This window comes from Eptatretus burgeri, chromosome 18, assembly GCF_056783735.1.
Source record: "Eptatretus burgeri isolate ZD-2024b chromosome 18, Ebu_testis_v1, whole genome shotgun sequence".
Taxonomy (NCBI): Eukaryota; Metazoa; Chordata; class Myxini; order Myxiniformes; family Myxinidae; genus Eptatretus; species Eptatretus burgeri.
The window spans coordinates 23,211,312-23,237,560 of record NC_140978.1 but is presented as its reverse complement, the minus strand read 5'-3'; the positions used below and the strand labels follow the sequence as shown (position 1 = coordinate 23,237,560).

At 42.6% G+C, this 26,249-nt stretch overlaps 1 protein-coding gene across 8 annotated transcripts in view; it reads left to right on the top strand.

Annotated features, from left to right (window-relative positions):
• LOC147008733 (sodium- and chloride-dependent taurine transporter-like) overlaps positions 1–26,249 on the top strand; it is a 159,472-nt gene that overhangs the window by 44,284 nt on the left and 88,939 nt on the right. For all 8 annotated transcript variants that reach the window (XM_085863946.1, XM_085863945.1, XM_085863947.1 and 5 more), the window contains exons 2-6: positions 14,827–14,961; positions 15,743–15,971; positions 16,528–16,660; positions 20,373–20,507; positions 21,250–21,353. In XM_085863946.1, coding sequence (XP_085720072.1) covers positions 14,827–14,961; positions 15,743–15,971; positions 16,528–16,660; positions 20,373–20,507; positions 21,250–21,353 — 736 coding nt within the window. The remainder of the gene's footprint in view (positions 1–14,826; positions 14,962–15,742; positions 15,972–16,527; positions 16,661–20,372; positions 20,508–21,249; positions 21,354–26,249) is intronic.

Genomic DNA, 26,249 nt, shown 5'->3' with positions numbered 1-26,249 from the left:
CTGTCTCTCTTGTTCCTCGTTCTGCAATCTCATAGTTTCCTTTAATTGACGGATTTCTTTCTCCTGTCTCATTCCTTGTTCTTTGTATATCCTATTCCACTGTCTTCCTTGTTCCTCATTCTGCAATCTCGTTATTTCTTTCAGTTGGCTGACTTCCTTCTCCTGTCTTATTTGTTCTTCCTTCATTACTCTTTTTTGCATCTCATTCTGCAATCTCGTCGTTTCCTTCAATTGACGGATTTCTTTCTCCTGCCTCATTCCTTTTTCTTTGTATTTCCTATTCCACTGTCTTCCTTGTTCCTCATTCTGCAATCTCGTTATTTCTTTCAGTTGGCTGATTTCCTTCTCCCGTCTCATTCCTTGTTCTTTCAGTACTCTTTCTTGTTCCTCATTCTTTAATCTGGCCTTCGCTTCCAGCTGTTCGATCTGTACAGTGTGGTTCCTTAACGTTTCATTCTCTGTTGTCGTTCTTTCTTCTCTCACCATCCTCAACTCGTTTTGTAATTCCCTCTCTTTGTTTTGGTGTTTCTGTAACTCAGAAGTTTTCTTTTCCAATTCCTTTCTCATCTCCGCACACTCCGACTTTGCTTTGGCTTCGAATTGTTCAATCTGCTCAGTGTGGTTCCTTAACATTTCATTCTCTGTTGTCTTCCTTTCCTCTTTTAACATCCTCAGTTCGTCTTGCAATCCTCTTTCTTTGTTTTCATGTTTCAGTATCACAGAAGTTTTTGTTTCCAATTCCTTTCTCAATTTGCGTGCTTCTTCACTCATTTCATCTCTTCTTTCCACCGCTTCCCTCCTCAATTCGTCCCTTTTTTTACTGTATTCATTTAGTTTTTTCTGCCATTCCTTTCCCATTCTAATCTCCCCTTCCAGGATTTCTCTTTTAAACTGGCTTGCCCTTACCTCTCGCTTCAGTAGTTCCAATTCCCCATCTTGTTTGCGTTTTTCCTTTTTGAGCTTTGTTTTCCTTTCTCCTTCCTCCCTCAATTCTCCCTGTAGTTCTTCGAACTGTTCTGACTTTTCCAGCAATTCCTCCGCCCTTTCCTCGAGCTGTCTCTCTCCTCTTTTTATCTTCCATTCTAGGCTTTCTCTTTCCTGATTGCCTGTTCTTATCTCTTCCTTCAATTGTTCCAACTCCCCATCGTGTTCACATTTTTTCTCTTCCAACTGTATTTCCCTCACTCTCTCCTCCAGTTCTTTGAACCGCTTTGCTTCCTCCAATAATTTTTCCATTAATTGTTTTACTTCCAAGTCGTGCTCCTTTTGTTTCTTTTCGAGCTCGGTTTTCCGTTCTTCCTCCCATTGTTTCCTTTCCTGGGAGATACCAATCTGCTGTTCCTCTATTCTTTTGTTCAGTTTGCTCTTTGCATATTCCAACTGACGGGTATAAAACACTACCAAATTCTTTTTCCCACATAATTTGTCGACTCAATTGGCCAAGTCATGTTTTTGCCACCGAATTCGTTCCAGTAAATCGTCCAATCGCTGTGTCCCCCCGTACACGTAATTTTTCTGAAGCGCGTCTGCGTGCCGTTGTGACTAGTCCACTCCACTTTGCACCTCCTCGATATATTCTTCATAACGCTTCACCTTTTCCAAGACATCCCCCAATTGTGCCTGAAGCCTGCCAATGCTCGCGTAGTCATCCTGCCACGCCTGCCATGGCACATGCCGTGACCACGTGCCTTGAACCGGTGACTGGGAGCTCACGCCTCGTGCTGTGCCATTAATATCAGCCCGCTCCGTGCTGCCATTGTGCGACTCCGTTTGCCGGCAAAGTTCGTGCTCAAGCCGCTCCCACTGACCACAGTTAGTGGTGGGGTTATAATTATAAAAAGAACCGACCTGGGCCATGGATCCTACATGACGACACATACCTAATACTCCCGGCTCCCGCTCGCCTTGAGACGCCATCTTATTTCTCGTAAAGGGTTAATTTAGCTCGCTCGTAATTTGGAGGGAATCGGGGGTCGCTCCTCTCACCCCTGGACCGATTCCCGTGAATTTAGCTGGAGACAGGAGAGCCCGTTTTCCCGTTCTCCGATACCAGTGCCGCGAGGAGGGCGATGAGTTTATATCGCACGACCTGACGCCAGTGTAAAATTCGCGCCCGCCGGCGTGTGATCGGCCACGTAACTCGAATCACGGCACATCGCCCACCGGAGGGACAATTCAGTCGTGACCCTCTGGGAACTATCGCCCGGAGCCAGTCACGGGTGGGGGTTTAACCTCACTATGATCGTGCCAATTGGTCACCCGCGCAGGATAGGGTTGCTCGCCAAATTCGACCTACCTAAGTACCTGCGCGAGTGGTCGACCGGGCGATCGTACCACGCCACAGGCCGACTCCGGACACGAACCGCTTAAGCGGTGTGTTCCGTATTACAGGGATAACCGAGCGGAGTTATCGTCGGCCTTGACGGTTCCGATTAATTACCGGGCGTTTTAAACCCACTACGAATCTCTTACGCGATGCAGGATGGAGAGTCAATAAAAAGGAAGGAGACGAAGCAGAACGGGAACAGTTCAACAAGCAAGCATTTTATTCACACACACAGACAAGCACGAATATACAGCCATACAAAAAATGCACAAAAAGCAAATGCAGAGTTAAAACCGACTATATGTGTACACACGGCAACACTTACACAGTTCTACTTGAAAGACGGCGCCCACCACAAGCATTTACACAAAAAGCAAAGGAAGAAAGCCACCCTCACAAGCAAGGAGGGAGACAGGCCCGTAGACCAAATGTACGTGAATCCCGGAGGATCGGCCAGGTCCACGAGACCGGGGAGGTCTTTTATATAACTCACCATTTATATAACTCCTCTAGACTATCTTGCCCTTCTAATGCTGGCTCTAATGCTAATCTTAACCCCAGAAGGGTCTTAGGCAAATGGTGAGATTTGGGGGGGGGGGGGGTGGGCTGATGTAGAGTTCCCACGGAATTCATCAGTGAAGGAGCACAAGGGAGGACTCTCCCTTCTCCCTATTAATTTGTGGATGCAATGGGTCCCACACACAGGCCAATAATCTACTCCTCACCAGTGGTTGCAACACCGATGGTGCAAAGAAGAAGCGCTTGTACTCTAACCTGATATTTAAAAAACAACAACAACAAAACCATGTTGCCCCTGTGCTTACATTTAACCCCCCTTAAAGGTGGTTCTAAAAACCAATTTCCTGCTGCTACATGTTCTGGTGCTCTATTCAGATTGGGCCTGGCCCTCAGATTTTTACTCTGTCCTCCTGCACAATCTCGTGGCTGGGCAGTGTGGCCCACTTTGCAGGATCTCCACCTGCTCTCTGGCACGGTATCCCAGAGCCGCTGGGGTCATCTTGTGAGCTGCCTTGCTCTGTTCAAATTCTGGAGGGCCCTCACAGTACCCCCCCTACAAAGTGCACGACAGCACGTAGCACCTCAGATCCTCTTCCAAGTACCTGGGCCTACTTAAAAAGTTATTTGCTCCCTCTCTCTGGGCTTCCATGGCCTGCGCCAGGCCAGTGATCGGCAAACCCAATCACAGCGCCCAGGGTGCCCTTTCCTTTTTGGGTTCTGGCTCACTCTTGGACCACACTCCCAGCCCTTCAATTTCACTTTTGCACCTTTTCATTTATTTATTGCATTTCTCCTCTCAGCACCAACACCGAAGCAGATTTCGTTGTCCAAAATATCTAAATCCCCACTAATCACCTATTTCTGATGGGGAAAATCATCCCAGTGGGGTGTGCTTCACACACTTTTGCACTCTTCCCACACTCATCATTATCTTTGCACCATGTATCTCAGAGGTAGAGAAGGTCTGTCGGCCCACTCATGTTTAACATGGTGATGGAACTGGTAAGCAGGAGGGTAAAATGAAAGGTGTTCTGGAGAAGTTGTTTGTGAACTGTCTTGGCTGTTGTGGTGGAGAGTAAGCGGGAGATGCAAGAGGTGCTGGGAGAGTGGAATAAGGCATTTGGGAAGCACGGATTATGTCGAAGACTGAGCTGATGTGTGTCAGGTAGCAGAGAAAATAAATGAATATAAGGTTAGAAGGAAAGGACAGGAAAATAGGTTTGAGTATCTGGGAGGGAACAGTGACTGGGGATGATAGGCCAGAGGCAGAGGTGCGGAGGAGGATTCAGGTGGGTGCAAATGCATGGATGAAGGTGTAAGGATTGATGGCAGACAGAAAAATATCAAGGAAATTGAAAGTGAAAGATCTGGTGTTTTGTGTAATGCTGGCCAAACTTTATAGTCTGGAGATGGTGGCACTGAGAGATACAACAACAGAGGGTAAAGGTCTGCAACAACAACTGGGTCGGGAGGATTGTGGGTGGTGTTAAGAGGGTGGAGAGAAGGATGGACAAACTGAGGGAGGAATTTGGTGAGTAAGTACATTTGACAGGAAAATTGGTAAAAAGCTGGCTGAAGTGGGCTGGACACTTGGTGCAGCGGATGTGGCAAAATATAGTGGAAAAGAGAGCGGATAAGTTGAGGGAGCAATGGAGGAGCCAAAGAGTTAGACCACCGCTTAGGTGGGAAGATTGTGTAAGGAGGGATATCAATAAGTTGGGGTGGTTGGAGAGTGGAGAGAGTTGGCTGACGACAGAGGGAAGAGGAGTATCGTTGTCAAGACAGGGCAGAAGATTTGTACCATTGGACCTCACCTTTTATAAAGGGAAGAGAAGGAGACTAAGTAAAATAAGAGCAAGTAAAGTATAATGCTCGACTTTACAGGGCGTTGTAGCTGCCGAAGCAGTTTCTCGGCATGGGTCATGTTTGGCGCCAGCGGTAGTTAGGCCAGGAATTTGGAATTTGGCCATTGTGCCACCAATAGCTAACCTACTCTTGTGAAGAAATAAATTGTGGGATCTTTAATGCCCACAAACTAATGCTGGTACATGAGACACCAGTTTAACGTCCATCTGAGAGACGGCGCACACATGGATGAATCACCCTGCCTGTGAAACACTGGGATGATAGCTTATAACTGGGGTTTTTGTATGCAAGGTCAAGGCTTGTAGAAGAGCGAGAACACTAAATGGATCAGGATGCAACAGAACAAAACAAAACACAGAACGAGCAGAGAGTACAGGACCAGAAAGGAGTCGTCAATGGCCAAGTGATAGGCCCATAGACCCAGCTTCATTGTGGGAGATTACAAGATAATCTTAAAGGCCTTGGTTTTTATGGCATCAAGCTGAGCAATACCTAAGGCAGGGGAGCCAGTCCAGATGGTTGAACAGTACTCCCTAAAACTGCAGAGGAAGGCTTTGTAGGTGAATAAGAGTTCAGATGTGCCAAGGAAGGACTTTGTACAATTGGGTTTGCTCAAGAAAGATCATGGCTGATAGTTAGAGACAGGAGTTTGAGTCACTGAACTTCGTCAATATTGTGAATAAAACATGGGAGGGTTTGCCAGATGGTCCTGTCGGAGAGAGATAGTGAGAGTGTGAGATTTGTCAGGATTGAAAGACACATTCCAAGTGTTTGACCAACTTGTCATTTTGTCAAGGTCTTGAAGAGAGGGGAGATGCTGCTGAATGCCTAAGAGAATGATGAGGGATGTCATGGCAGAATGTGGAGTCATCAGTAAATATAGAAGGATGATTTCACATTTAACCTTTGGCTATGTGTTTTTATGTTATATTCCCCCTTTTAATTGTTCTCCTGACAAAACACGCACACATGAGCCTTGCAGCGCAAGCCATGGAAGAATGTATGGTGAATCTGCATTGCTAAAGCTGGCAAAAGCACCATGGGAGGGAGGTCACATAGATTGGGAAAATGTTGCAAATCTGCATCATATAAGCCAGCATTTATATTCACCAGAGGAGCCCACACTGCACGGGGCTTATCCGCTGCTCACGTAAATTGACGGTTAACAGCTGCTTACTCAGAGAGAGGTTAAAGCCTGAGAGTGACAGTTATGCTCGATGGAAGGGAAGAACGGCTGTCGTGCATAAAGGATGAATGCTTGCGATCGGCCGAGAGAATCTGAGTGTGCAGAGCTGAGTGTGCTGGAGCTGTGAATGCTTGAGAATGGAAGAAAGAAAGAGGATTTTTTTTTGTTGTTCTTACTAGAAAATGGAAGAAAAGGGATTCATTCCGGTATCATACATATTTATTGTGGATTTGTGGACCTGAAAAGGGCCGTTCGGGTTTGTTGAAACTTTTCAGCGAAACCCGAGGAAATCCTCATCAATGCTTTCCTCGTCGAAGATGGCACGTAACTCCTTGTCCGAATCAGGGTAGAGAAAGTCTCTGTCTCTGTCGCCGTCATTTGCAGCCTCCTCTTCCCAAATGATGTTGCCCTCTGTGCCGTTCATGTTGTTGGAGATGCAATGTTTCAGAAATGCTTGTTTGATGATGTCAGATGGTATATCCTCCCACACCTTGACGATCCAGAAGGTCGACCTTTCTCATCCTCCTGCTCCTGGTGTAGGTCTTCTCCACCCTCATTATCCAGTAAGACCAGCATCGATGTAGCCCATCCTCGAATGGCTTGTTGATGGACTCATCGAGGGGCTGCAGGAGTGATGTCATCCCGCCTGGGATGACGACATTTGTGTTGGTCTGACGGAGCAGCGCTTTGGTGTCGTCGGTCTTGTGACAACTGAATGCATCCAGACCTAGCATGCTCTGTCATCGGGAGAGACCATCATCCGGTCTACTACTCCAGACACACCGAAATTCCGGAAGTCTACATTTTTGTTTATTAATTTCATTCCCGCACACGGTTAACAGAACGCTGCACAAACTCTTAACCTGAACCGATTTTAAAAATTTAAAAGGCGAAATTTAGCTTAACAGCAGTTGTGACTGCTAAAAAAAAGTATTCATTTGGAATATGATTTCAATTCAGCATTCATCATTTTTACGATGGATTTTCATTTCGATTCACCACAACCCCAACTTTGTGTATTCACCACAACCCCAACTGTGTATTAACCACAACCCCAACTTTTACCTATTTTTGCTGATAAAAAACTGTGAATTATACACCTAAAAAAAAGGGTAATTTGTATTTGTTTATTAATTACATACTGATTCTTGTTATTGTTTCATGTAATCCTTCTCCAGTGTAAAATACCTGGTCTCAGGGTTGGATTCTGCCCCATTTGGTGATTTCGAGGTCGTTTCAGAACCGGCGTAAACCGGCTCAGGCCACACTCACGATCAAAAATTTCTCGTGGCCAGATTAGAAAGGTCGCAAGTGCCTCTTGGTGAATCACCTGCTTGGTTCCGTGGTACCAATGAGTATCGTAACGTGACAAACAGGTCCAGGAACATGCTTGGGTTGTGTACTTTGCTGGAGATTGCAGTCATTTTGGCACGACCCACGGGACTAGAATCGGGTAAACAGAAAGGGCTGCGGCTGTAACGATAGATAGATATATATATATATATATATATATATATATATATATAAATATATGGAGTATGGCGAGCACTCCCCCGATCTCCAATGGACATAAAATCCAACACCAAAGCATCACCTCCAATCCAGAGATCTCAGCCTGGTGATTCTGTCAAACAGACAAAGATCACCTGGTCAACATCAGTTAAGCATCAAAAGGAGCCACCTATCTGGATTTCGGGTCATTTGCCCTCATCAGGACGGCATACCGATAAATGTCTAACCAATGATGACCAGATTGGTCATTTAAACATCAATTGCACTTCCTGGCTATTATGGTGAGCATCACCACGGATTATGTCTCACATGGAAAAAAAAGTTTGACAGTGGAGTCCATTTGATATTTCGTGGATTTTGTCTCACACACAATTATGTCTCACACTGTAAAAAGTTCGACAGTGGAGTCCATTTGATATTTCGTGGATTATATCTCTCACAAGTGATTGATATACATGAATACCTCATTGAGCATTGTAGATGCGTTCCAGAAGGACATGATGTTAAGTGAAACGATGTAAAGTGGGGTCTAATTTCCCATAAACTTGCATGTATTAATAAGGGGGTGCTTTCTGATGATGTCATAATTGGTTCACGAGCGCCAGCCAGAGTGACCACTATATTCATTATGTATGTGTGTCTGTCTGTTCAGAGCATAACTCCGTGGACTTTGATCCGATCTTCATGAAACTTGGTTATGTGTTCGATATCAATGTCTAGTTGTGTTTTCCTGGATGAGGGCGTGGCTACGCCCATTGTGGGCGGAGCCACGCCCCAAAAAATAGCCATTTTTAGGGGGTAGTCGGATTAAAAATCTATCTTCTCCTCGGGAATTGACTGGATGGAATGGGTTCTTCGGTATGTGAATAGCAAAATTAATTATTCAAAACTTGTCGTTGTCTGATTTTTCATTTTCTTCCCAAGGTCAAGGTCACAAGGTCAAAAACTTAGAAAATTGCGAATTTTGACATAAAATCATACGACCGCCCAAACTTTTGAAAGCTCGGATGACAATATTTTTTATGCATAATCTTGAGGTCATTCCCCACCGAAAGTCTTGAAACCATTTTGCTCTATCTCGAACACCTTGCCCGTGGCGCCCCCTTCAAGTTTGTTTTTACGCTGATTTCATCAAAGTATGGATAATCCGATGAGTGCGAAATGCCATATAGCCTATATGACGTTATATTGTTCCTGGAATGTTCCAGAGGAAGTTTTGCAACAAAGGCCATAATCCTTGACCTTTGACCTTTAAAGGCCACAAAGGTCAAATTTTCAAAGTTGTGGGAATCGAACCGGGTTTTCGACCTTCTTCGATGAACTAACTTCAATAAGCTATAGCACATGTTTCCTTATTTTAATGTCCACAACATTGTTTTGTGACCTTTAAAGGTTATGCAAAGGTCAAATTTTGAAAGTTGTTGAACGAAACCGGGTTTTTGACATTTTGCAGCTAATAACCTGTCACCCGTACCACATCATGTTGATCATTTTTATAACTTGGTCCAAATTATCACATTGTCTCATCCTTGACTTCTGAAACAATCTACATCGTCAAATACAGCCCGTGAACCATCGTTGTGTTCAGACTTGTTGTAATTATAACTTCCATGAGCATCATTGATAACATTAATATGCAGCATATAGATGCTAAACTAATACATATCTGAAAAAAATGACACATGTAGTAAATAAATTATCAAAAACAAAGTTAATTTAACACTCAACATTCTTATCTCAGAGCTGACATCAGCCATGTTGATGTCACCGAATGCCTTTTCCCCAATGTGGCATCGGTAGGGTCGCTCGGAGATGCTCAGGAGAGGGAGGGGTGGCAGGGTTATGCACATCACCCCCCTCAGTGCGGTGCAGGTGCAGGCTGTTTTCTCTTGAAGAATGAGTCGAGAGAAAATTGTCTTGGCATCTTTTTTTCCTTGTAGAACTCATTGTAGCATGAAAAAGCATTCGACAACATTATTTTCACTGCAGTGCTGCGCTCCAAGTCAGGACAATTTTTAGATGTGAAATCCAGAGCCTCATTAACTTTATTCTGAATGTTAAAAATAATTTTGTATGTTAAAATCCTTTCCGGTTGGTCCTCTTCTGTTGCTTCTTCAGCCCATTGTTGGTCAAGCTCATCGAGTACTTATTGGTCAAACACTCCCAATGAGAGTTCAGCAACTCGTCCACATCTCCTGCATTGACTTCGTCGAATCCCACTTCATTGTCGATCTTGGCAATTTCAGGCCATGACATATGGATAATCCCATGAAGTCGTTGATGTACTCTGGCCAAACCTTCCTCAAAACACTGTCCATGCAGTTGTCTGTGACTTCCCTCGAGGTCTCAGTGATGTTTTCAATGACTTTCATGATGTTAAAAGACTGCCAGAAGTCTCAAATTGATTGGCTGTCTTTCATTGGTGCCACGGATTAGTTGAGAAAAGGTGCGTCGCAGGTCGTAAGCTTTGAATTCTGCAATGGCGCCTTCATCTATCAGTTGTGGGAGAGTAGTTGTGTTTGGAGGAAAAACACAACTTTAACTTTGATGCCAGTTTATAAGGAGTTGAGATCCACTGGGTGACCTGGTGCATTGTCCAACAGTAACAGCACTTTCTTTTCAAAGTTTTTTTTTTCCCAGCAATTTTTCATTGCTGGACAAAAATCGTGCACAAACTCGGTCCGAAAAACGTTCCTGGTCATCCAAGCCTTGAGATTTGCCTGCCAGATGACAGGCAGGGTAGCCTTGCAGAAGTCCTTCATTGCTCATGGTGTTTTCGAAGGGGAAACAAGCAAGGGCTTTAATTTAAAATCTCCTGCCACATTGCCTCCAAGCAAGAGTGTAAGGCGATCTTTGATGACCTTAAATCCTGAAGCACTCATTTCTTCACTTGCAATAAAGTTGCCGATGGCATCTGCTTCCAGAAAATCCCTGTTTTCATCAACGTTGAAAACAAGTTGTGGGTGTTAATTGTGGTGTTCTGTTATCGCCTGCACGGTGGAAGAGAAATCACCCACTGCCTGAATGTCAGCACTCGCAGTCTTACCAGTAATCATGACATTGAATGTTTCTGCGCCGCTTAAAACACTTGAACCAACCACGTCGCACTCTGTAAAATTCTCCACTATTGAACTTTCGCCTTCCTGTTGTTTAAATTTTTCAAACAAACTTTTAGCCTTTTCCATAATTACCAGCTGGCTCAGGGGCATATTCCGCTTGTTTTGGTCCTCAATCCACACGGACAACAGTCTCTCCATTCGCTCCATCACAATGCTTTGACTACGTGTCACCCTCGTTGTGGTCAAAAGTATCACATTTTGGCCAGTAGCTCTAATTTTGTCTGCAGGTTAAATAATGTTCTCACTGTAATCGAAGGAAGCATCATATCAGGTGCAGTATCCACGGCCCGATCACCTGAATCGAAAACGCCTTATCACCTTCATTTTTTGCTCCAGTGTTACACTTTTATGATGCACTTTGCTTTCAAAAGCAACATTAACATTAGGTTTGTATTTTGACACCATATTTAACATCATGCAATCACTTTATAACAGTAAAAAAGCAGGCACTATAATGCTGCGACGTCGCAGGAGATGGTGGGACATGAACAAAAATAGCGTGCCGGATGTAGCATCACTCGAGTGGTTCAGTGGTTTTTTTTATTTTATTTCGCATTGCATGAATGAATTTATATCGCTGAGATGTGTATGATTTGCTTACATGTGTTTGTGAACCTTTTTACTGTTTTTGTTAAAAGCCAATCATTAAATACCACTCGCAGATATCCGTCTACGACGGGTAAGGGGGATAGGACGGATCACAATACTCGGTTACTGTAGTTTCTTTGGATGTTTTGCGCCGCATTCAACAACTCAGTTCATATTGGTGGCGTGTCTGGGTACCCATGGTAGCGTTTGAGACTGGTTTAGATTGTTAGATTGTTGGAGCTTGACACATAGTGCCAGATGAGTACCTCCATCAACAGATTAACAACATGGCAGGATTAAAGTCGTAAATGCTGAGTTGAACAAACGTCCTGAATCATGGACTTAGTTAAGTAAAGCATGTCGTCTGGGACCAGGCCGTCGGTTTGCCATCGAACGCTACTGATTGTGACGTCATCGATTCCCTCTTTGAAAATTGTATCTATATTTGATTGTTTTGAATCCGCTATCACCCATGTAAATACATGGAACACATAATGTGAAGATTTCGGAAGTATGAACAGAATATGTTCGGATAAAAGTGTGTTAGAAGTACCAGGCTTACGCACATTATATTATGTTGGAAGTGACATTCCTGAAAAGCGAACCTTTCCCCGAGAGCTGGACTCCACTGCTTTACATACCAATTATAAGATGTGACTTGAGGGCACCGATAATGAGAAATTTCATTTGCAGTGCAGATACTTTTGGTCTCAAGTCGTGTGGTGCACGTAAACTTAAGAAGAGAGACAATGTAAAAGTATTTGTGATGGATCCTGCGAAAAGCAAGTTTTATACTGTATACAGCACTGCATTTCAAATAACGTGATAATGAAACGACATTAGTTGGGGTGACACTAAGCGGGGTACTACTGTGTGTATCTATACACACACACACACGCATGCACGCACACACACTAGCGGTGTGTGCTTACACATTGGACACACATAGTGTAAGAATACGAACCGTGCTTTCCATTGTCTCGGATCGCTCACCTGCATTTGATTTTTCTTCATTTATTTATATTTTCATTTACGGATGCTTTCCGATGACACTGTGATTTTTTTCCCAGTGTATCAGCTTCGATGTCCATCGGCACGCAAAATTTCAGGTTTCTATGTCACCCAGAAGGTACCGGATCTTTAATATCAGTGAATGAGTAAGTGAGTCAGTCAGTCAGTCAATGGTTAAAAAGAGCTTTTTTATATATATATATATATATATATATATATATATATATATATATATATATATATATATATATATATATATATATATATATATATATATATATATATATATATACACATGCACTAGTGGGGTGTGTTTCACATTGTGTAAGCATACGAACAGTGCTTCCCCATTGTTTCGGTCGCTCGCCTGCGTTTGATTTTTAATTTGATATTTTTATTTATGGATGCTTTAATCTAAAAATTCTAAACTCAGTTCTAAAAATTAAATTAACGATGGTTCTGTGATATTTGCTGGTGTTTCGGCCACGATGTCCATTGGCACACAAAATTATCGTGCTTCCCCATTGTCTTAGGTCACTCACCTGCATTTTTTCATTAATTTATATTTTCATTTATGGATGTTATCCGATGATTCTGTGAATTTTTTCTGGTGTACTGGCTTTGATTTCCATTGGCACGCAAAATTTCAGCTTTCTACATCACCCGGAAGGTACCGATCTTTCATGTCAGTCAGTGAGTCAGTGAGAGTGAGTGAGTGGTTAGAAAGAGCTTTATATACATAGGTATACACACTGCCTTGTGTTGGCTTAATGGTTAGGATGGTGGGCTTTGGATCCTAGGGTCCTGAGTTCAAATCCCGCTCAGCCGTTGAATTAATATCAGGTGGGGTTAACTCGACCCGTCATCCTTCCGAGGTCGGCAAAATGAGTGCCAGCATGCTGATATCCTGTGTCGGAGTGGCGACCCGTCCAGGATTGTGCCAAATAGCCAAGGAGACTGCTTAAGCAGCACCCACGCTCTGCACAGAGTATAGTCCCAATCTCTCTCTCTCTCTCTCTCTCTCTCTCTCTCTCTCTCTCTCTCTCTCTCTCTCTCTCTCTCTCTCTCTCTCTCTCTCTCTCTCTCTCTCTCTCTCTCTCTCTCTACACATTCCTCCCATGCTTTTCTTGCTGAAGAAGCTGCATTAAGGTAAGGTAAGCCCTTTGCTGTTTCAAATCTTTCCCAGCATTCCTCCACAGCTGTAAAGACGTTTACAAATAGTGCACACATGAGAATCCAAATGCTCCACACCCCCTCATTGGGATTCTCACATGTGTAGTATTATTTACAATGGAGAGAAAGTATGTATGTATCATCTACTCCTCCAAGAGGATTTGATCCAGGATGCTAAAACTTTCAGGGACTCCCCCCCACCCCCTTCACCATCCCCCTCCAATCCCTTCCATCATCTGACACCCCCTCCACTATCTCCCCACAATCCCCACTGCTATCCCACACACCCCTCCACCATCTCTACACAATCCCCACCACCATCACTCCTACCATCCCACACACCCCTTGACCCCCCCTCACAACCATCATCCCCATAACACCCACCATCACCCCTCACCCCCCCTCCACCATCCACCCACAATCCCCCATACACTGTCGAGGGACATCGACACCTCACAGACATGACGGATGGACACGGCATGGACACAAATGGCATCTGAGGAAAGTACGAAACGGGCGATCCTGTAACATACAAGACATCTGTTCAGCCTGTGATGGTGGGACAAAGCATTTGTCGCCCATTTTGGCCATGGTGCCCGTGCTGTCAGGCGATGATGGGTATTTCTGCTTGAGTAATATATAAACCAATTGATCAATTAATACAAAATCCCTCCCTTATAAACCGCTAATTGAACGGAAAATCTAACCCTACTGAGCTGAAGTGACCATTTGACCGGCGTTTTCATATTCAATAACACTACCGCCTTCTTCTTCTGAATCGCTCGCACAAGGCTCGAAACGATACGGCTCCACAATTCCCCTGGAAGCGTTTCCATCACTAATTTTTCTCTGCAATCATTTCTTCAAAATCCCACTGATCACATTCAACATTCTGAGAACAATCAGTGTTGCTAATGACGGTGGATTCAGTATCGGAATCCGAGTGAGACATGCACTGTTTCTCGACGTAAAACCACCATTTGGATCAACATGGATTCCAGATGTGACGTCACTGGCGAAATTGAAAATCAACACTCTCGGACTTTTTTCGACACTTTGTGATCGGCAAGATAAATTTAATTTTTTTCCCCTTCAAATTAGACTGTGATTCTCAATGATTCTCAATGGTTTTCAGAACAAAAATTTTTTTTGCATTTTGGTTCTTCTTTAAGTTCATTTTTTTGAAAGACTACGTGAATAATAATTCAACTTTACAGAACAGTGTTCTCTTTTTTTGATACTTTATGACCTCCTGCAAATGCTTTATCTTTATTAAACACACACACACACACACACACACACACACACACACACACACACACACACACACACACACACACACACACACACACACACAATCACTCAGGAGATATAAATGTACTTTTACATGAATTACAATAATAACAGACAATGAACAAAACAGCACAGTATATGATATTTGAACTTGGGACCCTTTCCTCATGAACTCAGTGCTGTACTCAGATGGAAACTGCAAACAGGCCAACTGAGGAATTTTGCACTTGCAGGTGCGTTTTTGATCCCTTACTGCATCTTCCTGTTTGGCGGTGGCATTCCTTTGTTCTTCCTGGAGGTGGCACTGGGGCAGTATACAGCAGAAGGTGGCATCACTTGCTGGAATAAGATCTGCCCACTCTTCACCGGTAAGTTGTTTTTCACAAAGCATTCCCTGGATAGTGAAGATTATCTCTTGATCTCTTGTGAGAAAATTCCATACATCTCTTGACATTTTTTTGAAGATAACAATGATATTGTAAAATTTCCCACTAATGCAGACGCTATGAGGCACAAGCCTCTTGCCGGTTAAAATAACTTTATGTGTTGCAAATGAGAAAAAGGGCTGGCACGATGGCCTCGAGGGTATACACACTCGCCTCTGAGCTGTCTAGCCTGGGTTTGGATCTCAGCCCAGCTATAAACGGTCATCCTAGCTCGAGTTTCACAAGCATGATGATTCATCGATGTGCGCGCCGTCCCTCAGATGGATGTTAAACTGGGTGTACCATCTGCCAGAATTAGTTGGTGGACACTAAAAAATACCATGGTATCCTTCGCAAAGAGTAAGCAAGCTATTGCCGGCATGCTGAACAAATTCCAAATTCGTGCCCTGACTTCCAGTGTGAGGGTGGAAACCCGTCCAGGATTGGAACCCGAGCCAAAAACTGCTTTGGGAGAACCAACGCTCTGTAGAGCATGATACATTCTTACTTCTTAAGATGGCTCTCAGACCAAACTTAGATGATGTTGATCACTAGGTTCTAGTCCTCTCGATGAAGCATTGCTGTGTGCAGTTCATTGATGTGTTCATGGTACATGAATGAATCAAATGTGAATGATGTGTTTTGTTTATGAAGCAAAAAACAAAACAAAACCTTATTACAGTAATAAGGGGGAGTAACAAATTGAAGGTGTATGTATTTGCAGGTATTGGATATGCATCAGTTGTTATAGTGTCCCTTCTCAACATCTATTATATCATCATCCTTGCCTGGGCTCTCTTCTACCTGGCACACTCCTTCACCAACGATCTTCCCTGGGCTACTTGTAACCACACCTGGAACACACCTAACTGTCTGGAGGATATGCTGAGACATAATGCCACTCTCACAGACAATGGAACAAACCACACCTCACCTGTTACCGAGTTTTGGGAGTAAGAACATTGTGTGTGCTTGTTTTGGGATGAAGCCGTTTGTTGTCGACACCTTGGGAACAAGGAGGGTGCTATGGTTGTTTAACTTTTAATAAGTTTAAGGATAGAAGAATAATTGGTTATTCACAGTTTCACCACCCGCCTTTTGGTTCATATCTTTGGAATGCTTGTATAAAGGCCCAATTTCCTCATTTGTTTGATTCGCCCAACTTTACTCATTGTCAATGCAAGGTCAAATTGAGTGTTTTACTCAAACCAAGGTACGTCAATGGTTAACCGTTCAGAGAATAAAATGGTTCGCAAAACCCAATCATGGTTGCAATGTTGTAATGGTTGCAACTTAATCATGGTTGCAATGGTCAAGCAATGTGGTGGGAAATGGGCAACTTCTGTCCTCGCTTTTTTAAAAGTTATCGACAAAATTGGCTGATGACGATTTCACAGCACTCTTTTATAAGATTTTATGATAAAATATTAATGCAAGTATGCCAAAACAAATGGGGGTTTTTTCACTTAAAAGTTTGGGAGAGTCAACGTGTGTCTCATCCTGTGGCAGGAGGAAGGTGCTGGACATATCCGGTGGAATTCATGACATTGGTTCGGTAAAGTGGGACCTGGCACTCTGTTTGCTGGCCATGTGGATCATCATATTTCTTTGCATCTGGAAAGGTGTCAAAACTACAGGCAAGGTAAAAGGTTGCTGAGGCATAGTGAGTTTCATAACACAGACTTTGTTCGAACTGCTTTGTAATACCAAGGACATGGGGGATGGGGGGGGGAGGGGACGAGGTTTGAAGAATGAGGGAATGGCCTAAAGGTAGTAAATTGATTGATGTGTAACTGATTAGCCATGAGATTTGCATCGATCTCTTCGGGTAAAGTCAAGTTCACAGTAATCCAGAAATCTGTCCCAATCGCATGTCATACCAAGACCATTATTTGTTTTCTGTCTTGTAGTTTTCCACAATTGTTATCAATACAATTTACCCATTTCCTTTCAGATGACTTATTGCTCTGGGCATAGTTAAATCCAAGTCTTGTAGCCCGAGCCAACTCCCCCAGTTGAAGCTGCAACAAAATTGGTCATTTAATCATTTAGAAATTTGTGGAAATGTGTGCAACAATAGCTGACATTAAGACAGAAAATGGTGCGAGTCTATTCATGATTGATATGATAGCATGTGTTAGTTATAGGAAATAGCTTCCCTGTTATACCATATCTAACAAGGGAAAATAATGTAATGACAGTCATTTTTCTAGTTTTGATGATGATAATAACAATAATAATCCGACTAAAATGCAGCTATCGTGTATGTGGGTATGGACCACGTGCCTCGTGGTTGCAGCAGGTTGATCGGCATCTCAAGGAGATGGGGATGGGCCAGGAATCTGCCTGGGGGATGACTAGACGGAGGCACGGAAAGTAGACGCAGCGACGCGCTGCTCTGGCACATGCTCCCAGACCTGACCTGATGTAGCCGAAATAGCACCCCCTGATGATGTGTGTTAGCCTAGAAGTGGATAGGAAAATGAAGCTCGAATTCAATTTTAAGGATATATGTGCACACAGAATAATTTAATTTGAAACTGATTAAATGATGCAAATATCACAGAACATGGTAAAATGAGCTATTTGAAAAGAACTCCCATACACCTTTTGGGAGTTTTTGCCATCAGCCATGTTGTGAACATTTTCATCTTTTAGAATTTGCTCTGGACAGGCCACTATTCTGTAGCAGGATGTTGGTGAGCTGTGTGACCAGCTACTGGTAAACCAGGGCATGAATTTGGCCAGAGTACTGGAACATAACATTCTTCTCTTTTTGAAAAGTACCATAGGATCTTTAGTGCACACAAGGAAAGACTGCACTAGCAAACGAGACAGCAGGCTTAAGGTCCCTGCCAGAAGAAAGTGTAAAATTAGCCGGGAGGCAACGATGGTTCGCGGGCATTATTTAACAATGGCACGATGAACAATGCCACGATAGGTACAATTGAGTTAGTGGAAACTTTTGAAGGAAGCCCTACCGTAAAAACCTATCTCTTCCGTCAAAATTGTCCAAATCAAATCGGATTTTTTATATGTTGTACTTAGGAATATTACGCACAGCTTCTAGGAAATCAAATTGCGAGAAAAAAATAAAAGAAAAAATAGATAAAAAGTTCAAGTGGGCGTGGGACGCCCCTCATACAAAAAGACACAACTAGACCATGATATCTAGCTTGTGTCCAAGTTTCATCAAGATTGCATCAAACGTCACGGAGCTATACACTCGAGAGAGTCACGAACAGACAGACACAACAAAAATAGTGGTCACTGCTGGCGCCCGCGAACCAAAAAATGCTGCAACATCCGCTCTCACCTTTCTGCCTTGCTCCAGGGTAACAGTTTATGGTTAGGTTTGGATTCGCACCCACATTATACACCTTAAAGGTGAGTGCACTACATGACACTCATACAAAAAAAAAAAATAGCAATCCTTCAAATCCCACAGTTTATCGAAAATTGTTTATTATTCTCTTGTCTTTTATGGTGCACAATATTTAAGTGCCCTGAGGTCTGTGGAAGTTTCAAATAGATATTTAAGTCTTGTATGATTTTTAAAATCAGTAAATTGTGACTATAAATAACTTTGAAGCTAAAGCCTTCCACATGATAGTGAAACAAACAAATATGCAAAGGAAAAAACATAATTATATTGTCGTGTCCAGGGGGTTAAAACCCTACCTGGATGGATGGCAAAGCTTCGCCCTTGAAGGCTACAACCGAGACTTGGGGATTAATGCGCGCGTGTTAACGGAGCGTAATGGCGGAGAGACGATCCACCCAGGAGGAGCACGGGGAGAAGAACAGCACAGGGCGCTGCACCAGGACAGCACAATGCTACAGTGTCTTAAAAGGAATACATTTAATGAAAAATAAAACAAATATTCAAAAGAAAATGACAATAAGATGAAATAAATAAATCCTCCAGTGGAGGCCTCACACACAGACTCATATACAGACAGTGGGAAAGAAAATGAAAAGAAAAACCCTCCTTTCAACTATTCTTGCACTTAGTTTGGCCCAGAGCTGACCTTTGTGGAACTGGAATCGAGGCGCTTCTCTCATAGCGGGATGAACGCCTGCCAGGCAATCCACGAACGGCACTCCACATAAAGACTCAAAGCCCCAGTGCAATGGCTTTGGATGCCCCGATCGTCCTCATCGACCTGACCAGAAGCAAAAGGTCGGCGTCTTACTTCGCCACGTGAGCCAAACCGCCTCAACATGGATTCAACGGCCGTGTCATCCTCTTAGGTGTGCGCTCAACCTCCGCTCTTGCCTCTCCAAACCAACGCACCCTGTGCCTCCACTATAATGACGGCTCTCCCAGAATGCCAAGTCAACTCCTTCTTCCTCCTAAAATGCGCAACATCTCCTGTGCGTTCCCTTTCTTTCGCCTCTCCGAAATGCGCCACTATATTTCTCTCAAATTGCACAAGCTCCTTTCATCACTCCACTTTTCTCTGTCCTAATTTATCCTCTGCCGCCGGGGCATGGCCTGCTCACACGAAACCCGGGAAGACGGGCTTCTGCCTGCTCGGCTAGCTTCTGACGTCACAGCCATCAATCGTCCTTCAGGGGCGTGACTTCGCTTGTTGTCAACCTTTGAAGGCGGGGCTTTCTGACCATTTGTTGTGGTGTCAGGGACACGTTCCCCTCCTTTTTTGCCGATCTTGAAATATAAAAACATCGGGACATGCTGGGGAACTTATTCTTACTCCCTCGGCTAATTAACACCACACCACCCCTCCTGTGGTGACACGTAACACTTAAGCTCACAGGTTCCCTACTTGCTACATCGAGATGCTTTCTACTCATCCACGGACCAAGCAACTCCACACAATGCTAAATTCCCTATTAAATTCTTCCAACTACCACCACAATCGTAACAACATATTATATGAGAAGGAATGCCATTTTAAGCAATGTTTGTTGACAATGAATTAAAAAGTTGAACTTTAGTTTCTTACCAGGCACTCATTGAGTAATCGCTCAGAGGCACTTTTGTTCTTTGATGAATAAATAAGATGGCAAGGCATGTAATACAAATGCATTACACACAGGAGCCTCTATGAATCCAGTACCCTTTAAACGGTCATGGGTTGCTCTTTCCAAAATGTTCTTATGTGTTGATCATGATGCTTTTTACTGGCGAGGCACAAAGACTGCAAGATAATTGATAAAACATAGAGCACATTTATGGGATGACAGTCAATTGCTAAATATTGAATTCCATCGACTGATGTCAGTCAAGATGGGAAACCCATAGAAATATTTACTTCTTTCACCACCGTATAAGGTAAGAGCCTGTCATTGTCATGTTGATTTTCACAAACTCTGTGACTGTTCCTCAGGTTGTGTATTTCACGGCAACATTTCCCTTCATCATGCTCATCATTCTGCTCATCCGTGGGTTGACCTTACCAGGAGCAGTCAATGGGATTATTTACTACCTATACCCAGATGTCACACGTCTCGGTGACGCACAGGTGAACTTTATATTTTCTGTGCACATTTCCTTTCACAACAAATTGGAAATGCATAGAGTCTGTAAGTGAAGTGAGCATGCATGGAAACTGTTTCATAGTATACTTTCAATCCACTAAATCTTCTGCAGGCTAACAACATGGTGGATTGACAAACCTGTTATACTAGTGGGATGCACACAATAGTTCTCGGAAAAAGATGCAATTGTACAAGAAATAATGCTTTGTTATTTTTTCAATATACACGTAAATAAGATGAGAAAGAAGGATTTTTCTAACTAATCGTATATACTACATGTTTGTTGAAATTTATTTATTTATTTTTTTTGAAATAGTTGGCGTTTCTTGGACTATTCTGAGATTCTCGTTCCGAGAAGTCTTGAATGCCCCTTGTAACTAAACAAAGGGCGATTTGTTGATCGCCCACCGAGTAATGGGGACAAGGAAACCAAAAAAAAAAAACAAATATTTCGTTCGAATTAAGATATTGGAATGATTAACCATTAATTTTGTAATATCTAATTCAAGGCTTAAAAATTGTTTTAACGAATGGTGTTTAAATATGTAGCTGGCAAGGAAAAATAGGTACGGTAATCTTAGTTTCCTAAATTCGTATATTTACAAGCTCTAATTGTTTAAAAGAGTTTATTTTCTGCATCATTTCTTGTTCTTGTCGTCCGTCACTTCGAATGAATGCCGAAGTCAGTTGAGGAAAGTGATATCTATTGTTTGACTGTACCCTCAGGTGTGGATCGATGCCGGTACCCAGATTTTTTTCTCCTATGCCATCTGCATAGCAGCCATGACATCTTTGGGAAGTTACAACAAATACAATTACAATTGCTACAGGTGTGACAATCCTGATGGTTTGTTGGCAAAACCATTTTAACAAAGTTTTCAGGTGAAATATATTGCATTATATTCTTCTGGATGGTTACCATTTAATGTATTAAGCGTTTAAACATTTATTGGAAAATAATTTTACTAATTAATTTTCTCTGCAGTGTCTAAGGCTGATGGAAGAGTTTATAAATATCATGCGCCGGACAAGGATATTACAAGACATCAATGCACTTTTATGTCAATTATAATTATATTATGATCAGTACGTCTATCTATAATTCCAGCAATGTGTGTGTGTGTGTGTGTGTGTGTGTGTGTGTGTGTCCGCTGTTTCTTGACAACCACTGGTCCGATCTAATTGAAACTTGCTAGGTATATTGCTGGGGACCTGAGTGTGTGCCTTTTCAAGGTTTAATATTAATCGGACAAGTGGTTCCCAAGTTATGGCCATTTATTTACCAAACCAATGACAAGACACGTTGCTGCGTCGGCGTGGCCGATGGGGAAAGGGCGCCTTAGTTACCGTGGCATAGGAGTGGCAATGGTCAATGGCAGCGAATGTCATGGCAAGCAAAGACAGGGAGGTAAACTTTATTTTAATTTGGATTTTAATGAACTGTGTGTGTGTAAGTATCACAGCAGTTGTTACTTCAATGCAAGCGATAATTCGTGGAATGCATGTGAACATTCCGTACGGGCACGCACTACTTCCGGATAGTGATGACTTACTGTATTTTATAATTTCTCGATTTCTTATGCGCATTTATAGATAAACACAATGCCCAAATCCAGTCGTCGTTTACGAGAGCGAAGGAACGGCCTGTGAAGTTGTTTGAATTTTTTTTTTTTGCACGTACGGCCACGCATGTATGGACACGCGAGAGTGAAGGAATGGCCTGTGTGTATGTTTCTGGCACGCGGTTTGAATTATTTTTTTTTTTTTTTTTTTTGCACGTACGGGCACGTACTAGTTTAATAAATTAAACACAGTACAGTGTATGGGATTTAAAGCTGAGATCCTTGCATAATGACTTCCTTGTTCAGATGAGAACACTAAACAAGCTAGCATATGTGATGTAGGTCTATTCATCAATTTTGTATGTAGCCTGTGGCTGATGGTTGCATCATTGTTGGGAACGAGGCCATGCCGTAAGGCAGGAATTTGCAGTGCCCTTTCTAGGTCAGGGCAGGAAGTTGTAATTTGTTTAGGGTACCAGTGATAGCTCTCCTACTCTCCATGAAGGACACCGTGGGATCTTTAACATGCACCAACTAATGCCAGCCGACAGGACACCCAGTTTAAAGGCTCGGTCACACCTTGACGTTTTAGCCAACGTATGCCGATTTTTGAATTTTTTTTCTAAAACGCTGGCACACGTTGAATACGTTATGGGTAAGTTTTGATAACATTGAGAGCACGCTGAAAAACACTGCCATACGTCGTTGTACGTTGGCTTTAAACGTTGTACTTTTTGGTTGTCCTCAAATTTTTTCATGCTTGAAATTTCACGACGTATGCCGGCGTATGACTCACACGTTCCGCTACGCTGGCCACAAGTTGTATGCACGGTCTGCGATCGTTGACAGACGTCAACACATGCTACTTGTAAGTTAATCATAAGTTGAGACACGCCGAGGTAATGTTTAGCGTACCCGAAACTTATTTCTAACCTATGATTAACGTGTTGTTGGCACGTTGCGCGATCGTTGCCACACATCGACAGACGTTACTTTTAAGTTACTCATAGGCTGAAAGACGTCGGTATAACGGATCGTCCTTGCATCAGCGTCCACGGCCATGGCCAGGACACTTATTTGCAGCATTCTTCAAACTTTTCTTCGGCATGACGAGGATGTTCACACTTCGATGTCTAGCTTGGCTATGATTCCAATTGTCCATCGGCAGCGTCTATTTAAAATAGTCGAATTTGAGCGTTTTAACACGTTCAGAAGAAACGCTTCAAATTAAAAAACCCCAGCGTCAAAAAACAAAGGCGAGTGACAGCAATTTAAATCGTTCATTGTAAACAATGAAAATAGCTGAGTGGTACCGTTTAAAAGTCGTTGAGTGTAAAAAAAAAAATCCAATTGTTGAGCGCAAGCGTCTACTTTCAATAGTGGAGTTTGAGCGTTTTAACACGTTCAATAGAAACAATTACAATTTCCGAGCGCCAACGTCAAAAAACAAAGGCGAGTGACAGCAATTTAAATTGTTCATTGTAAACAATGAAAATAGCTGAGTGGTACCGTTTAAAAGTCGTTGAGTGTAAAAAAGATCCAATTGTTGAGCGCAAGCATCTACTTTCAATAGTGGAGATGCAGCCATTTAAATCGTTGAGTTTATCATTTAAATCGTTAAATCGTTAAACGCAAGGACGATCCATCATAACCCACACCCTCCCCCTCACACTCACCTACTACTGCCAACATGAACAAACTACTACTAATACTAATACTAATACTGATACTGATACTGTTACTGCTGACATGGACATCGACTCAAAAAAGGACTCGAAAACACTGTTGGGTTCCCCTTTTATGAGCAGCATTTTTATATACCAATTCCCAAAACCGCTGGGAACATGTCTTTATATGGCAGTTGTAAGCTAGAAACACGTTCATTTATTTTTTTTTGTCGACCGGAAGACGTCATTGGAATACGTCTACATACGTCGATGTGTGTTGGGACTACGTAAAGAATTGGTTCAAAGCACGTCAAACATAAGTTAGAAATAAGTTTTGCGTAAAAAAGACATTACCGCGACGTGTTTCGACTTATGAGTAGCTTATAAGTAGCCTTTGTGGACGTGTGTAAGCGTCCACATATCGTGTGTAAAACTTATCCCCATCGCATGCGGAACGTGTGTCATACGCCGAGTACGTCGTAAAATTTTGAACATGTTTAAAATTTCTTGACTTACTCTACTTACTACGACGTATGATAGCGTACTTTAGCATTCTACTCACGTATACCAAACTTACTCATACCGTATTTGACGTGCCCCAATGTTTTAGACACATTTTTCTTAGGTCGGCATACACTGGCAAGATCGCCAAGGTGTGACCGCGATGTTGACACTTCCATTTCTACGGCAGTTATGATTCGAATCGTTGTGCGTCAGCCTTTTAATAGGCTACGTCACGACATCATCGGCGATGCGTGCAACACGCTATGCCTAAGTTAGACTATCGTTGGGCATCGGTTGTGTAGGCCGACAACAGGTTCAGCATTCGTTGGTATAAGTTATCTATAACACAACGAAACGTTCTGTGTCCGTTACCAATGCGTTATACATAAGACCAAGTCGTTATAAATACGTCCGAATCTTTAAAAAAAAACATCAAAAGTTCAACGTCAGCCAGCGTTTTACATACATTTTAATACGTTGCCATTGCTGGCTAAAACGTCAAGGTGTGACCGGGCCTTAACATCCATTAAATGTAAGTTGAAACTAAGAGCACCATCACATTCTCTCGGGATGCAAAAAACGAATGCCAGAATAACTGTACACACAAAGGCATAACAACCTTTGCAGAGTAATCCACTGGCATATCTGCAATTATTTCAATATCCCAGCCCCAGAAATTCATGAAAGCATGAGCCAAGGGCAAACATAAAAAAAAACGAGGACATTGAGCTCATATACAACTTGACCTTCCTATCAAGCGTGTCAATATAAAACAAGGCATTGCGACAAAGTGTAGTGCTCAGATGTAAAAAGGAAAGGATGGCATTGCTAATCGAGGTGTCAGTACCCAGTGACTTTGGCCTAAATAATACGGAAATTCATAAAATGACCAAATTCCAGAATAACCAAATAATAATGGTGTGTCTTGATACATGCCTTTTCAAACACAAGAATAACGATAAATGTTCGTGAGATGAAAGTTAGTTTGCCTTCAACACGTGCTCGAGCTGATACAGGAACATGAATTAAGAAGAAGAAACCCTATAGCCAACTGTGCTTGGTTCTATTCGGCAAAATAAAAGGAAAAGCTATTTTCATTGACTGATATCTTTTGTACATTAGAAAATAATAAAGACAACTACGATAACAGACTGGAGATAAAATTTAGTTTGCTTTAACGCACGCTCGAGCCGATACTGAAACCAAAATGAAGGTGAAGAACCTCGCTAACCCACCATGTTTCATTTGTTTCTCGGCTTTGCCTATTTCATATGAAAGATAACCCGATGTACGATGTAATAAGCAAAAACGTGTATGGCTTATGTGCATATATAATACATTGTGGTTGTATCCCTGGGATCATTCCAATTGCACTGGGACATGGCGGAAAACCCAGTCCTAAGGCCAGAAGGCTTCTGATCTGTGCCACTTTATGAAATGGTGATGCGTGATTTTAATGGGGTGGAGTCAGGGCAGCTGAACCACCAGCCCATGTATAATATGATATTTTCTTAAGTTTAAAAAGGGCATAATTCTGTGAAAAATTTACAAAACACCCCAACACTCTAACTTGTTCTGTAACTCGTCATAATAAAGCCATGCAGCAAGTCTCAGTTGAATATGTTAAAGGATATGGGGGGAAAAAAGTCTGAAAAACCACAGTTGGGATGAACCGATGGATGGATGGACAGACGGACAGACAGAGAACAATCCCATCATCTCCTCTGGTGAAACCGGTCGGGGACTAATACCTCGCAGGTACCCCCGGAAATTCCTCGTAATGTTAGATGTCACTTCAACAATATTATGCAAAGAACAGTTAAATATCATGGGAAGTTTGATGTTGTGCAGCAATATGCTCCCTAAAGATGTTGCTTGATAAAAATCAACCCCCCCCTCCAAAACCCAAGTTATTAAGTCCCCACCGCCACCATGCCTTCAAATGCCCTTTCCACTCCAAGTCTTCAACCTTCCTTCACACCCAGAGTCCTCA